Source organism: Glycine soja, chromosome 14, assembly GCF_004193775.1.
Source record: "Glycine soja cultivar W05 chromosome 14, ASM419377v2, whole genome shotgun sequence".
Lineage (NCBI taxonomy): Eukaryota > Viridiplantae > Streptophyta > Magnoliopsida > Fabales > Fabaceae > Glycine > Glycine soja.
Window position 1 is genome coordinate 40,746,064 of NC_041015.1, and position 16,648 is coordinate 40,762,711.

The window sequence follows — 16,648 nt, forward strand, 5'->3', positions numbered from 1 at the left end:
AAAGCCTACATTGCATGGGATGACAATGATTCATCCGATGGTTCAGAAAAGGAGATTAATATTCTAACCAAGGATTATGAAATTGATGAGAACATTTCTCAAGAATGATAAACAAAGAGAAAAGGTATGATCCTCATCTTTGAAGATCTAGACACCTTAATCATGAAAAAGGTAATATCAAAACCATTCTCTTATTAAAAAAAATTTTAAGTTGAAATGTTCTTTCAATCAATTTGATTATGATGACTAACAATTTTTCATTTGTTTGTTTTGATTGATTGAAATTATGAGTATGTGTTCTTGATTAAGTTTATCTTCTTTGCATGAAATCTTCATTCAAATATTTTGATGATATCTATAATCATTGTTCTTCAATACTTGTGTGTTGATTGCTTTGATATAATTGAATATCTACATGTTTTATTGTTTTGTGCATGATATAATATGTGAATTACATGATTAAGAATCATTCATAAAGTATTTTCAATATATTTTTTTTCTTTAAAAAATATTTTGATAATCATTCAAAATTCCTTCTCTCCTAAAAAGTCAATCAGTTTTTTTTCTGGCTAAAATAACCTCTGGTAATTGATTACCATATTGGTGTAATCGATTACAAGCAGTTATTTCTGGCTATGTTGCTCTCTGGTAATCGGTTACCATATTTGTGTAATCGATTACAACGCGTCCCTGCACCTATATATTCAAATTCTGAAGTCTGCAATTCTTCTCTCTCTCGAAAACCCTCGCCCCCAAATCTTTCTTCAGCCATATCTCACTCATTTCTTGTCCAAATCACTCCCCACAAAGCCCAAACTTCATCTTTTTTTCATTCTCTTTCATTTGAAACGATTAAAATTTTGAATAATCTCTTCAAATGGTGAAACCATCAAAGAAGCGAAAAGGGCACTTCAAGTCGGAGTCAACGGTATTCCGAGTCACAGGAAACGCCGATTCCTTCCTCTATTCTCTCTAGATCATTGTTTTCATCTGAGGAACAACGGATACGGTACACAAATCTCTTTTCATCCCGTTCCATTATTGATCCAAAATTCATTGATATGGATTTCTTTTCAAATGAGAGTTTTAAATGCATTCAAGCATTTGAAAACTCCAATCTTATTCCTTTCATGTCTTTAAAATTGCCTGTTTATTCTGATTTAGCCAAAGCCTTCTATTCAAACCTAGAAATCCAAGAAGGCACTTTAATTTTTGAAGTTTATGGGATTAAGATGGTCATTGACCAATCCCTATTCTATGATTTAACCCAATTGCCAAGTGAAGGTGTATCATTTGAAGGTACACTGATTGATGATTGGAAGTTTGATTTTTCTGTGCATGATGCCCGTCGGTTGGTTTGCACCAACCAAGCGGATATGACCGGAAGGCTTCTTGCCGGTTCATTGGCTTTTGAAAGCCGCATCCTTCATTATCTAATTATTCGCATCTTGCTTCCAAGATCTTCAAACCTTGCACAGGTTTCTGAAGAAGATCTTATTGTTATGTGGGCTTTTCATAAAGGCCTACAAATTGATTGGGCACATCTTGTTAGATATCGCATGCATAAGGCATTGCGATTGAATGCTCCATTGCCATATCCACACATAGTCACCCTCTTCCTTCAACACTTTAACATCCCTCTTGATTCTGAACCCTATGTTCCAATCAAGAGATCCTTTCTAATAGGTGCTTCAGTCATTGCATCCTTTGGTTATCAAAAAGAGCATGATGGCTCTTGGGTGAAAAAGGGTGCTCGACATGTTGGTGAAGAAGGACATGATGGAGAAGATTCATCTCTTCTTTCAAAGATTTTGGACAGGTTCGATGGTCTTCAAACCTTTGTTGGTGAAAGGTTTGATACTTTAGAGTTACAAGTGGACATGCGCTTCAATGAGATGGAGTCAAGAATCACCAAGGTCGAAGAAGATGTCTCTTATATTCGTTCAAGCTTTGATCTACCACCACCGCCACCACCATCATTTTAGTTTTCTCTTATTTTAATATTATTAGTACTTTGATTTCCAGCCGTGTATTTGGCTATATTATTATGACATTTGAACAATTTGGTATTTCTTTATTTGCATGTTGTGTTTGAACAATTATGAATTATGTTATATGACTATGTGTTTTTTTATATATTTGATCTATTCATGTTTCTTGCTTCATGATTGGTTTATATTCTTCAATGTATGTCTTGTGAATGATTAGTAGTATTTGTATGTTTCATACTTGTTACATACTTTGGCTTTTTGTTGATGCCAAATGGGGGAGAGAAATAGGGATTAAATCAAGAACTCACATGAGTAATTAACTTAATTTTAAGTGAAGCATAAATTCAAAAAAAAAAAAGGGGGAGAATGTAAATTTATGTGAGTGATCGACTAGGAAAAATCTGTGTGTGTGTTTCTTGATTTTAGAAGTTGTCATCATAAAAAAGGGGGAGATTGTAGAAGCAAGCTTCGTGATGAATCAAGATTGATTCAAAGAGTTTTGATGATAACAAAAAGCAAAGCTCAAAAGTCAAGAACACTTCATGATAACAAAGATGATGATATCAAGAATCAAAGAATGAGTTCAAGATTAAATCAAGAACACTTCAAGGTTCAAGAGGAAATTTGATTTCAAGAATCAAGAATCAAGTTTCAAGATTCAAGTTCAAAGAATCAAGATCAAGATTCAAGACTAAAGATTCAAGAATCAAGAGAAGACTAAATCAAGAAAAGTATTAAAAAGTTTTTTCAAAAACTGAGTAGCACATGAATTTTTCTCAAAAACCTTTTACCAAAGAGTTTTTACTCTCTGGTAATCGATTACCAGATTATTGTAATCGATTACCAGTAGCAAAATTTTTTTCAAAAAGCTTTCAACTAAATTCACAACGTTCCAATTGATTTCAAAATGTTGTAATCGATTGCAATGATTTGGTAATCGATTACCAGTATGTTTGAACATTGGAATTCAAATTTAATTGTGAAGAGTCACATCCTTTCACAAAAAAGCTTTGTGTAATCGATTACACTGATTTGGTAATCAATTACCAGTGATAGTTTCTGAACAAAATCAAAAGATGTAACTCTTCCAATAGTTTTCAAGTTTTTCTAAAAGTCATAACTTTTCCAAATGGTTTTTAAGTTTTTCTAAAGGTTATAACTCTTCTAATGGTCTCTTGACTAGACTTGAAGAGTCTATAAAAGCAAGGCTTTCATTTTCATTTTATTAATTCATTCTTTAGACAACAAACTTTTTCCAATTGATTTCTGAATCTCTTTGAACTCCTTATTCTTCTTCCTTTGTCAAAAGCTTTCTAGTTTTCCAAACCTTGAAAACAAAACTTGTGCTATTCATCTTTTTCATTCCCTTCTCCCTTTGCCAAAAAGAATTCGCCAAGGACTAACCGCCTGAATTCTTTTTGTGTCTCTCTTCTCCCTTTTCCAAAAGAACGAAGGACTAACCGCCTGAATTCTTTTGTGTCTCCCTTCTCCCTTGTCAAAGAATTCAAAACGACACAGTCTAAGAATTCTTTTGATTCTTCCCTTTCCCATAAACAAAAGATTTCAAAGGACTAACTGCCTGAGAATTCTTTTGTTTCCCCATTCACAAAGTTTCGAAGGACTAACCGCCTAAGAACTTTGTCTTAACACATTGGATGGTACATCCTTTGTGGTACAAGTAGAGGGTACATCTACTTGGGTTGTTGTGACTAAGAACAAGAAAGGGTACATCTCTTGTGGATCAGTTCTAGTGGAGGGTACATCCACTAGGTTGTACAAAGAGAACAAGGGAGGGTACATCCCTTGTGGATCTTTGCTTGTAAAAGGATTTTTACAAGGTTGAAAAGAAATCTCAAGGATCGCAGGTCGCTTGGGGACTGGATGTAGGCACGGGTTGTTGCCGAACCAGTATAAAAACTCTTGTGTGGTTGTCTCCTTCTTCCCTATTCTTTTAATTTCCGTTGTGCACTTTAATTCCCGCTTTTACTTTTGGTTAAGTTTCTTTTCTATTCTTCATTTACTTAACAACATATTAAAATCCTAAGAAGACTAATTTTTTAATTAGTAAGGGTCTAGTAATAATTAATTTAACCCCCCCTTCTTAATTATTCCTAGGCCACTTGATCGAACATTTGAGATTCTAGGAAGGGAATCGCTCGTGAGTTCTGAAGTCGTCAAGAAATGCTATGTATGATGCTTGGGGCAATTTGAAGGTTGTTGTTAGATGTCTCCAATGACTCATTAGGATTTTCGGGTTTATGCCATTACTGTAAACAATGGTCACAATGCTAATAATATGGATAAATTTGATGTCCTTGTCTCTCATTCTCTCACAATTACATCTTTGCTTATTTAACTTTCACTGGAATGTGAATGTAACTCATTGGTTTGTTTGCTCAAGTGACTTGCACTCCTGAGTTGAACTCCAAGTCTGTTCAATCAGAAGTTGCTCATTCTCCATGTTTGGTGAGGGTGTCGTAAACAACGAGTAAAAAAAATGTTTGATTGACTGTGTTTCAAATCAAAAATAAGAAGTACAGACATTTATGTGACCTCATTTCATCATTCTTAAAAGTTGTTTTTCTGAGAGAAAGGTGAGTCATCAAGAACAAGAGTCATTCGACTTAATCTGTCAATTGAAAATCTTTTAAATATTTCTCGTCCTTGAAAATTCATTTTCGAGAACCTGCACAGTTTCTTTCATTTTTCCTTGCTACAAGATCATGACAAAATACAACAATAGATACCTCAGAGCCCTACACTGGGGCAATGAGAGGCACCATACATGAGCCTCAAGCGAACCTAAGGGCAGATCAGAAGTTCTCACCCGGTAGGTTGAAAACCCGAAAGGGTGGCCTAGGAAAAAGTTAGGGTTAGTAAAAAAATTAAAAAATAAAAAGAAAAGAAAATAAAAGAACAACCATGAGCATGTTTATCAGAGGTTTGGTCCCAAAATCCAAACTACAAAAGTATATAGTCAAGATTTGAAATGACACATGGCTGTGTTTCAACATCCCAAAAACTAATTTATCTCTTGTTACTCCCTCCGAGCCAAAGCATATTTGTTTTCTAAAAAACAACACAAAAACAACAAAATACAAAATAGAAACCCTGAGTAGGAACCACCGCTAAACTAGCGGGAAGAGCAATGCAAACAACACTTGTATGAAGTTGGGCAACAATGAAAGAAAAAAGAAAAGAAAATCCGCCAAAGGAGAGCAATGAAAAAGAGAGACAAAAGATCTCCAGATTTTACAAGAAAGGCACAAAAGTGCAATAAGGATTAATGTATAAGACAAAAGGAGTAGAGCCTGACCCAAGAGTTGAAAGGAACAAAAGTACAAGCAAGACTCTCAAGGTTCTTACTCAATATAACCCTCAAACACTCTTTGAGCCTCTCTAATCCTTTCTTTCATAGCCCTCTTACCCCTGACCACGTTACAAGCCTAATAAAGCCCATGTGGATCAAGGAATGACTAATTTTGATTTTAAGTTGGGATTCTGGAATGAAACCCACACACGCTTGTGATTGTTGAATATATATATATATATATATATATATATATATATATATATATATATATATATATATATAAAGAATCCTCAAGGTTTCGCACTTACACATTTGAGAAGAAAACTCATTCGACCAGGAGCTCGTGGAAAATGCCCAAAGACAATTGTGATAGTAAGGTACATTTGATGTTAGTCACTCATGCAAACTCATTAGGATTCCTTTTGAATCCAAGGGTGGTCTTTGTTGTATAAATTCTTTCAGGATTAGCCCATGCCATCAAGTTTCAATGGGATCGACAGACCTATGGCATCACTCTACGATCTTAAATCGGAAAAGTTTCACTTGGTCACATACCAAAGTGTGAAATTCCATTGAAATCCTTCAATGGGGCGCACGATCGATCCCAAAGCCTTATATGTTCTTGCTATGCAAAATCATCAAATTTTTAATGAAAGGACACGGGAAAACCCTAGGATCAATATTTCAATTGATTGATTAAATGTCAAACAGCTCCACTACCATCATCCAAAATTGTCAGGTGATTAAATCAAAACACACACTCTAAGGGATTCCCCCAGAGAGATTTGCAAAAGATAGGATGAGGTTGCATGAGTTATCTCATATTTTAGAAAGAGACAGTCAATCTGTGTTTTTTCACACATAAAATGGGGGGGGGGGGAGAAAAAAGAAAACAATTAAGGTCACCAAAATAAGGAAGAATGTCATGAGCATTACACAATTTTCATGATTCAAAACCTTTTGCATTACTAAATACAAAAGCCTACATTTACTGCATTTCGAGATGAAGGTTGCATGCATCTACAACCCAAAAATCATGTTAGGCTATAAGTGGATAGATTTCTCTTTATATACCAATTTCCTAAATCTAATGTCCTATCTTTTGAGTTTCGGATGAGAGGCTCTCTCAAAGAGTCAATCTCTTGCTTTCTCATAAGGTTGAGCCCTTTAGTACTAGTACCTATTGGCTTGTTTCATAGGACACAAAGTCCTCACTTTTATCTTTCACAGGACTCCAAGTTGTTAGACAAATGGCCTCAGTTATCTTAAGAAGGGGTGAATTAATTTTCACTAACAAACTTTTAACCCCCTTCTAAATGATAGGCTCACAATGCAAAAGAAGAAGCAACAATCAATTTAATAATGTTCTTTAAACATGCAAGACAAAATTGATTGCAATAATAAATGAGATAAGGGAAGAGAGAAATGCAAACTCGATTTATACTGGTTCGGCCACTTCCCGTGCCCAAGTCCAGTCCTCAAGCAACCCACTTGAGATTTTGCACTCTCTTTGTAAAAATCCTTTTACAAAGTCTGAACCACATAGGGACAACCCTTCCCTTGTGTTCAGGAATCCTTACAACTTAAGAGACCCTCGATCCCTTAATCAATCTCTTTGTATAAGAAGAAGAAGAAGAAGAATTCTCTCTTTAAGAGAAGGATATTACAATTGAAGTTCCTGGATGAACTCTTAATAAATTTGCAAGTGTTTGCCCAAGAGTTGTTGAGAGAGCATTTGACAATGAAATTCTCTTGGAATATCTCTCTCTTGCTTTTTGAAATCAGACACACATATATATAGGCCTTTCGTGCCTTTTAAAAATGGTTTGAAGAGATGCGTCTTTTCAAAAAGCCTTTTCTAAATTTTTTTCACTAGTAATCGATTACGGGTTTCTAGTAATCGATTACATAGTTATATTTTAAAGGGTCATGACTTATTGCCTGGTAATCAATTACCAGAGCCTTGCATGTCTTGGAAACACTTTGTTTTGAGGCAAGGCTTGATCTTAAAGAAATCTTGAAGCAAGGCTTTATTTGTTGAAGCAATCTTGTATTAATCTTGAAACAATGTTTATCCTTTGAAGCAGCCTTGTTTGATTCTTCTTTGGCATCATCAAAATCATGTATACATACATTCGCATTCTCCCCCTTTTTGATGATGTCAATCATTATCAAGTGATTTCTTTTCGACATCATCAAAACATGAATGATTCATATTCTCCCTTTTTTTGATGATATCAAGCAAATTCTTTTTGACATCATAAAAACCTGCATGATTTACATTCCTTGTTGGACAAATGGCCTCAGTTATCTTAAGAAGGGGTGAATTAATTTCCCACTAACAAACTTTTAACCCCCTTCTAAATGATAGGCTCATAATGCAAAAGTAGAAGCAACAATCAATTTAATAATGTTCTTTAAACATGCAAGACAAAATTGATTGCAATAATAAATGAGATAAGGGAAGAGAGAAATGCAAACTCGATTTATGCTGGTTCAGCCAATTCTTGTACCTACATCCAATCCTCAAGCAGCCCACTTGAGATTTTCCACTCTCTTTATAAAAATCCTTTTACAAAGTCTGAACCACATAGGGACAACCCATCCCTTGTGTTCAAGAATCCTTACAACTTAAGAAACCCTTGGTCCCTTAATCAATCTCTTTGAATAAGAAGAAGAAGAAGCAAAAGAAGAATTCTATCTTTAAGAGAAGAATATTACAATTGAAGTTCATGGATAAACTCTTAATGGATTTGCAAGTGTTTTCCCAAGAGTTGTTGAGAGAGCATTTGGCAATGAAATTCTCTTGGAATATCTCTCTCTTGCTTTTTGAAATCAGACACACATATATATAGGCCCTTCGTGCCTTCTCAAAATGGTTTGAAGAGATATGTCTTTTCAAAAAGACTTTTCTGAATTTTTTTCACTAGTAATCGATTACAGGTTTCTGGTAATCGATTACACAGTTATATTTTAAAGAGCCGTGACTTTTGAATTTGAATTTCAAGAGTTTCGTTGCTGGTAATCGATTACAGGTTCAAAATTCAAATTCAAAACCCTTTTGAACAACTATTTTTCAAACCTGTCTTCTGGTAATCGATTACCAGAGCCTTGCATGTCTTGGAAACACTTTGTTTTGAGGCAAGGCTTGATCTTAAAGAAATCTTGAAGCAAGGCTTTGTTTATTAAAGCAATCTTGTATTAATCTTGAAGCAATGCTTATCCTATGAAGCAGCCTTGTTTGATTCTTCTTTGGCATCACCAAAATCATTTATACATATATTCATAAACGTACTCGCCTTTATCTTTCATAGGACTCTAAGTCCTCGCCTTTATCTTTCACAGGACTCAAAGTCCTCACCATTATCTTTCATAGGACTCAAAGTCCTTGCCTTTATCTTTCACATGACTCAAAGTCCTCGCTTTTATCTTGTAGAAGCAAGCTTCATGATGATGAATCAAGTTGATTCAAGTAGTTTTGATGATGACAAAGATGATGACAAAAAGCCCAAGAGAATGATTTCAAGATTGAGTCAACAAGATCAAGATTAATTTCAAGTTTCATGAGAAGAAACCAAGAAGATTCAAGAATAAGGAGAAGTTTGATTTCAAGATTCAAGAGAATAAATCAAGAAGACTTCACAAGGAAGTATTGAAAAGAATTTTTCAAAAACCAAACATAGCACAGTTTTGTTTTACAAGAAAAGTTTTTCTCAAAATTTTCTAAGTTACCAGAGTTTTTACTCTCTGGTAATCGATTACTAGTTTCCTGTAATCGATTACCAGTGGCAAAGTTTGATTTCAAAAAGCTTTTAACTGAATTTGCAATGTTCCAATTGATTTTTAAATGGTGTAATCGATTGCAATATATTGGTAATCGATTACCAGTGTATCTAAACGTTGAAATTCAAATTCAATTGTGAAGAGTCACATCTTTTCATAAAATGCTTTGTGTAATCGATTACATGGTTTTGGTAATCGATTACTAGTGACAAGTTTTGAATATAAATCAAGAGATGTAACTCTTCCAATGGTTTTCTCAAGATTTTCTCAAGGTTATAACTCTTCCAATGGTTTTCTTGACCAGACATGAAGAGTCTATAAAAGCAAGACCTTGACTTGCATTTTAAGTACTTGATATAACTCTTACAACTTTTGAACTTCTTCTTCTTCTTCTTTCTTTGCCAAAAGCTTTCTAAGTTTTCTGGTTTTCAAACATTGTTCTTTCACAGAAAACAAAAGTGTGCTATATCTTTTCATTCTCTCTTCTCCCTTTGCCAAAAAGAATTCGACAAGGACTAACCGCCTGAATTCTTTTTGTGTATCTCTTCTCCCTTTTACAAAAGAACGAAGGACTAACCGCCTGAATTCTTTTGTGTCTCTCTTCTCCCTTTGCCAAAAAGAATTCAACAAGGACTAACCGCCTGAATTCTTTTTGTGTCTCTCTTCTCCCTTTTCCTAAAGAACGAAAGACTAACCGCCTGAATTCTTTTATGTCTCTCTTCTCCCTTTGCCAAAAAGAATTCGACAAGGACTAACCGCCTAAATTCTTTTTGTGTCTCTCTTCTCCCTTTTCTAAAAGAACAAAGGACTAACCGCCTGAATTCTTTTGTGTCTCCCTTCTCCCTTTTTAAAGAATTCAAAACGACACAGGCTGAGAATTCTTTTGATTCTTCCATTTCCCTTAAACAAAAGATTTCAAAGGACTGACCGCCTGAGATATCTTTTGTTTCCCCTTTACAAAGTTTCAAAGGACTAACCGCTTGAGAACTTTGTCTTAACATATTGGAGGGTACATCCTTTGTGGTACAAGTAGAGGGTACATCTACTTGGGTTGTTGTAACTGAGAACAAGAGAGGGTACATCTCTTGTGGATCAGTTCAAGTGAAGGGTACATCCACTTGGTTGTTCAAAGAGAACAAGGGAGGTTAGGGTTTGGGTGGGCATTTGGAGAGGAGGAGAGTGAAAAAAAAATCATGTTTTTCATGCTGAAGAATGTATTTATAATTTGTAGATCTCACTTAGCGAGCTCGTCTCTCGCTAAGTGGGATTTCCCTTTTGGCTCTCTTAGCATGACAATTCTCGCTCAACGCAATTCCCTCTCAGGTTGGAATTTGCGCTGAGCGCAATAATTCTTGCTAAGCGCAATTCCTCTTGCGCTAAGCGCAGCAATTCTCGCTCAGCACAATTCCTTTTTGGGTTGGAATTGCGCTTAGAGCGCTTCTCGCGCTAAGCGAGAGATAAAAAATTGTTATGTTGAAAATCCCAACGGTCAAACTATGGGGATTGGTCTTAGGAACGTCCAGCCAAAATGGGAAGACAATCCAACGGTTGATGAATCCAGCATCGTGGTTTTGCTAGAATAAATTTAGGTAAAATTTGAAATCTCATAATTTCAACTTAGCTCAATAAAACTCCACATAACTCAATATCAACATCAAGCAAAGCATACATGACTAATTCAAGCCATACCTCAACTCATTCAATTCAATCATACAGTCAAATAACACGATAAATATAATTAAACATCGATTTATAATTAACAATATTTCAGGGTGTTACAAGAAACACACAATTTATCACATCTATCTAGCTTCTATCACTATGACATGATAATTTTATTATGCAGGTTAGTCCTCTCACATATGAATTATATCATTCGTATATTATTTTTAATATAATTATAGTGTTCACCACTATTTGTTTTTCAAGAAAGAGTGTAGATAAAGTTTATTTTTCAGTTCCTCAATATTTAGTCCATAATAACTTCTTCACCTACATACGTACTTCTCAACTTCTGACTTATTATTCGATTTATTAGAGTTATGAAATTTTGTATTTCAGTTAGATAGACTCTAAATGTAGTTATGCGTTATGTATTTTAATATAATAAAAAATTATAAATCATTATCCAGAATTCCAACCTGTCATAATAAAGTTTGATTTTAACATTTTCTTAAAAATGCCAAAGTCTAATTTTTACTGTAGTATTATTCCTCTTATAATAATGTTATAAAAAGAGAAACGCGCGTTAGCATTTCACTTTCTAATATGTCGTTTTGGATATAGTACTTTAATATTATTGACTAAATTATTTTAGAAATTATAAAGTTTTATAAGTTTCTTTTCCTATTTAATTAATATTTATAATTTATAATAAATTTTAACTAATATTAGAGTATCATAGTATTATTAAAAGGAGTGTGTCAAAAAATATATGGTGTGACTACTAATCATTAGATCAACTAACGTGAAATTATTTTTAGATCTTGAATTCAAGTTATCTATATGATTGTCTTAAAAACCTTTAGAGAGAAAGTTTTGTCATCCATAAATTCTATTCCGTTAGAACAAAATAATCTCTAATAAATAATAATGTGATCTAAAAAAAGAAAGAAAATATATATTGTAAGTAAATCATGAATAAAATAAAATAAATTCAAATAAAGTATAATACTGGTAACTTCAAAGTTTTCCGTATATTTTATCCATAGTTTACTTTTACGATTTTGCTTACCTTTTTCTTTGTGATTGCTTCAAAAACTTGCATGAGGATCCACACCTTGCTTCCTATAGTAATAAAAGAATCTAAACTATTTGCCATAAATAAGGAGACCAACATCCCAGTGTAATTCAGGTCACGCAATTTGCATATCGATCAACTCACTGCTTCTAACTATATTATATCAACCTATCAACAACAATGGCCACTTCCACAATTTTCTCCCTGTCATGCACTCCCAAAAGCACATTGCTTTCCAAACCAAAGCAACACACACTATCCCCTTCCATGTCATTGCTGTCACCGGAAGTGGTACAAAAAAGCCTCTACCAGCCTCTAAGAAACAATGTATCTCCAATTTCTATGAAGCCTAAGAGAAATCATGTGGGTGGCTTAGTGAAGGCATCAATGAATAACAAGAACGTGGAGGTATTCTCCAAGGAACATCTTGCTGTGTCTCTGGCCAAATATGTTGCTGATCTATCCAATAAATTCATCAAAGAAAGAGGATACTTCGCTATCGCTCTTTCCGCTGGGTCTATCAAGTACCTCAGGTAACATTTACTTTTTATTCTATCATCTTACTCTACCAATAAGGATTGATAGCAAATAGAATAATGTTTCCCTTTTTAAATACCAGATAGAATGTGGGATTTAAGGATTGTTATTTGGGAAAAAGTTTTGCAATAAAATATTGATGTTAAAATTTCAGGAAGCTAGTGGAACCTCACTATTCTAACACTATCCAATGGTCTAAGTGGCATATATTTTGGGTAGATGAGAAAGTGGTGCCAAAGACTCACGTGGATAGCAACTACAAGCTTGCTTACGATGGATTTATCTCCAAGGTACACATATATATTATATCCTGCTAAGATTTTATGTAATTTTGATAGAATAAAGGGTAAATCATCATTTTAGTTTCTAAATATGCAAATTGTTGATAATTTAATCCTTAAGAAAAAGAAAATTCTGATTTATCTTCTGAATGTATAAAAAATATAACAATTACATCTTATATATAATTTAATGATAAATTAATTCTTAAACTTAATGTTAAATTGATTTTTAAAAAATAATATATCTTAATGACAATATTTATGAATATTATAATTTAATGACAAATGATCCCACAAATTTAACGACAAGATAAAATTATTGTATTTACATAGTGATTAAATCAAAATTTTAATTCTTTAGTAATTAAATAGTCGTCGATTTAAAATTGATCATCTAACATGCAATAAATGCTTTCTTTTGCAACAAATGTATTTTTTTTCCTTTTGTTTTCTTAATCAATGTCCAAAGCCAGACTAACTTGAGGATATCTTTTTCCAAAGATTAATTTATTGAAGCTTGGTCTCAATTTTCTCTTTGGCAGGTGCCAATTCCTCCATACAATGTCAACACAATTGATGATGCCTTGCCAGCTGATGGAGCAGCTGATGTTTATGAGACAACTCTCAAACGCTTGGTTGCAAGTAATGTGGTCGCAAAATCACTAGCCACAGGATTTCCAAAATTTGATCTTGTGTTGTTAGACATGGGTCCTGATGGGCATGTGGCATCTCTGTTCCCAGAGCACCCTACACTGAATGAGACCAAAAAATGGGTTACCTTTCTCAAGAATGCACCCACCGCACCACCAGAGAGGATCACCTTTACCTTGCCAGTGATCAATGCTTCTTCAAACATAGCAATGGTGGTGACTGGTGCTGGTAAAGCAGATGCAGTCTACTCTGCACTGGAGGAAGCTCCTAGTGATTATAAGCTCCCTGCTCAATTGGTTTCACCTAGAGAAGGAGAGTTGAAATGGTTCTTAGACAAGGGAGCTGCATCAAGGTTATGGTAGATCCAATGCAGTAATAATTAATGGACTTCTATATGATAGTAGTTGCAAAAGAGAAAATAAGGCATCAAGATTTGACTGCTAGCCATGATTAGTTCATACTAATGCAAATTTTCCACATATATGCTGTTTGGTTTACATAAGATTCTAAAAAGTTTAGAATATTGGGCTTTTCTTCTTTTTGAATGTTGATGGATACTGTTTATGTATCCTATAAAAAGACATAGTTTGTATTTTGGATTTCCAAAGATATGATTCAATACAATAATTGTATTTATTTATTTAATATTCTTTATATATTGTATCATATTTATTCTTTGTTAGTTTTATACAATTTATGTGACATTTTTAATTAAAGGTGGAGAACAAAATTTCATAACAAGACTAAAACTAAGTAAAAGAAGACTCGAAAAGAAATCAAGTGTAAAAATAATTTGTGAAAAATCAAACTTAAATCTTAAGCCAGACAAGGATTAAATAGTCAATCTTAATGCAGAACGATAAGATAAATTAAACAGCTTGTACAGGACTGGAGTATTATTTAACAGTTAATAAAATTTGACGCGATGATTTAGCTCAAGAAAATATTACAAGTCAGATATGTTTTTCTTCTCCTCTGGTTTGTTTCGCTCTCTCTTGTCCTGCTGGGTGATAAATAGGAAGAGTAGTTTAAGGACATTATAGAACCTTATAAAGTTTGGATTGTTACAATATGAAAAAGAAAAAGGATTTTTTGTCCTTTTGTGTCGGTAGTCTCTTCCTTCTCATTTTAGCGCCTCCTTTCCGAATGTAGCATATATTTTAGGACGTTGGGCAATTTTTTAGAATCTTATAAATTGTTAGAACATGGGTTTAGGCATAATCCAATCCTGATAAATATGGGTGGCAATAGATTTAGGATATGTAATATTTTAAAAATGATAATACAGTAAGTAGATATGTGAGTATTTTAGTTAGGATTTAATTAAATTGATTAGTTAAGAAAAATAAATAAAATGAGTATTTCTTAATAATGACTAAGTAGAAGAATTTACAAGATCATATATATATATATATATATATATATATATATATATATATATATATATATATATATATATAATTCTTTGCAATTGAATTCTTGTACTGGTTATCTGCAATTAAATTTATTTGTGATTGATTTGTCCGAAATGTTTTATTTAAATAATTAGTACAGTGTTTTAATTAATAAAGTTTTATCATGTTGGTTAATTTATTTAAATTCTAATATTTGCCCGATAATTTAGATCTCGTAAAATTTTACATGTAAATAATTCTTTACAAACAAAATTTTAATTTATTAACTAGTATAGATTTTATTATAAAAGATTTATAATTTTTAATTACATATGTTATAAGTATACAATATAAAATTACACAATATACTTAAATCCCTAATTCCTAATTAATCAACACCTAGCACTTGCATATTAACTTGACACCTAGCTTCTACCTAACCCCTAATTCCCACGGTTACCCACCCCAAAACCTCACCATTCTCTCATTTCTCACTAATTCTCTCTCACACACAAAACACTTAGGAGAAATTGCACCATTTTCTCTTTTTTGGAGTGTTGCTGACCGAGAAGCATAAATTGAGGAAGAAGAGAATTTTTTGCAACCATTGTTCTTGTATGCAAACTTAATTAGAAGCAAATCTAGCTACCATTTTTATTTCATCTTTCTCTTTGTGTGGGCGTTTAAATTTAGGTAAGGAGAATTCTTTCATTTGAACTCAAATTCATGGTTATCTTTGGGAGGAGTTAACTATGGGATTGCATGGTTGCCTCCATTGGTATTATTTTCACTTTGTATGTTGAATTGGATGGGTGAAAATCCTTGTTTTTTAAATTTTGTTAGGGATTGTGAACTAAGTTGTGATTGCATAAGTCTTTTTATTCATTTGTTTGACTCTTTAATTTTTTTGGGAAGACTCAAAATACAAAGGAGACTCTATCTATTTTTTATCAAAATTTTAAACGAAGTTTTTCTTAAAATTTGAAGTTGAAATAGAGTAGCCAGTGGTTAGTTTTCCTATTTTTGTTTGAGCAACTGCTACTGTCTCGAGGGTTTAAGAAAATCTAACTATTAGATTTTTTTAAATTTCTCTTAAAAATTTAACTAGACACATAAAACGATACAAACTTTTGTTTTGAGGTTATGATGACATATTTAACACTCCAAAATTTCAATCAAGTAAGTAGACACATAAGTGTGTTGGTTAGGATTTATTTGTTTTAATAACAAAAGATTGTCTTGAGTGATTAATAATTAATTGAGTAATTAATGAAAATAATGGAAAATAGAAGAAATTAGTAGTTCTTAATAATGATTAAGTTGAAGAGTTTATAATATCATGTATATATTTTTGTGATTAATTTCTTTAATTGATAGTTGTAATTAAATTTGTCCATGTTTGAATTGCTTGTAGTGTGATTTGATTAAAAATCACAATGTTTATTTATTTTATATACGAGGTTTCATTGTGTAATGAATTGTTTTATTTGTCATTGATTTAAATTACTTGAGTTCTAAGTTTCTTTGATAATTTAGTACTCAAGAAATTTTACCTGTAAATATTTTTTTTATAGATAAACTGTAATTTATCAACTAGAATAACTTTTAACTTTTGTAGGTAAGTTTTATAAAATTTAATTACATCGCGGTATAACTACACAATATAAAATTACACTGCATAATCGAGCCCTTTTTTAGTGACACATCATGAGACACATGTCTCATAACATGTACCAAGAGACACATGTGGAATCCACTTGCTCTCTCCCCACTAGACAACCCCATGGCCACCACCATGGTACCCGTTCCACTAATCACACTTCTTTTTTCAAATTGTGACTTGCCCACCACTCCAAAACTCTATACCTTTCACTCACCCTCACCAAACCAAGAAAGAAAGTCTTCCCTCCATTTGTGTTTGGCCGTGAGCTAGAGAAGAATAAGGAAGAAGGAAGTTC

At 33.1% G+C, this 16,648-nt stretch overlaps 1 protein-coding gene across 1 annotated transcript; it reads left to right on the top strand.

Moving 5' to 3' along the window:
- The first annotated feature begins 11,932 nt into the window (after nt 1–11,932).
- LOC114384373 (probable 6-phosphogluconolactonase 4, chloroplastic) lies at nt 11,933–13,795 on the top strand. Its single transcript, XM_028344040.1, has 3 exons — nt 11,933–12,360; nt 12,519–12,654; nt 13,188–13,795. Exons 1-3 carry the CDS (start codon nt 12,008–12,010, stop codon nt 13,656–13,658), a joined length of 960 nt encoding a protein of 319 aa, XP_028199841.1. The 5' UTR covers nt 11,933–12,007; the 3' UTR covers nt 13,659–13,795.
- Nucleotides 13,796–16,648: the final 2,853 nt, after the last annotated feature.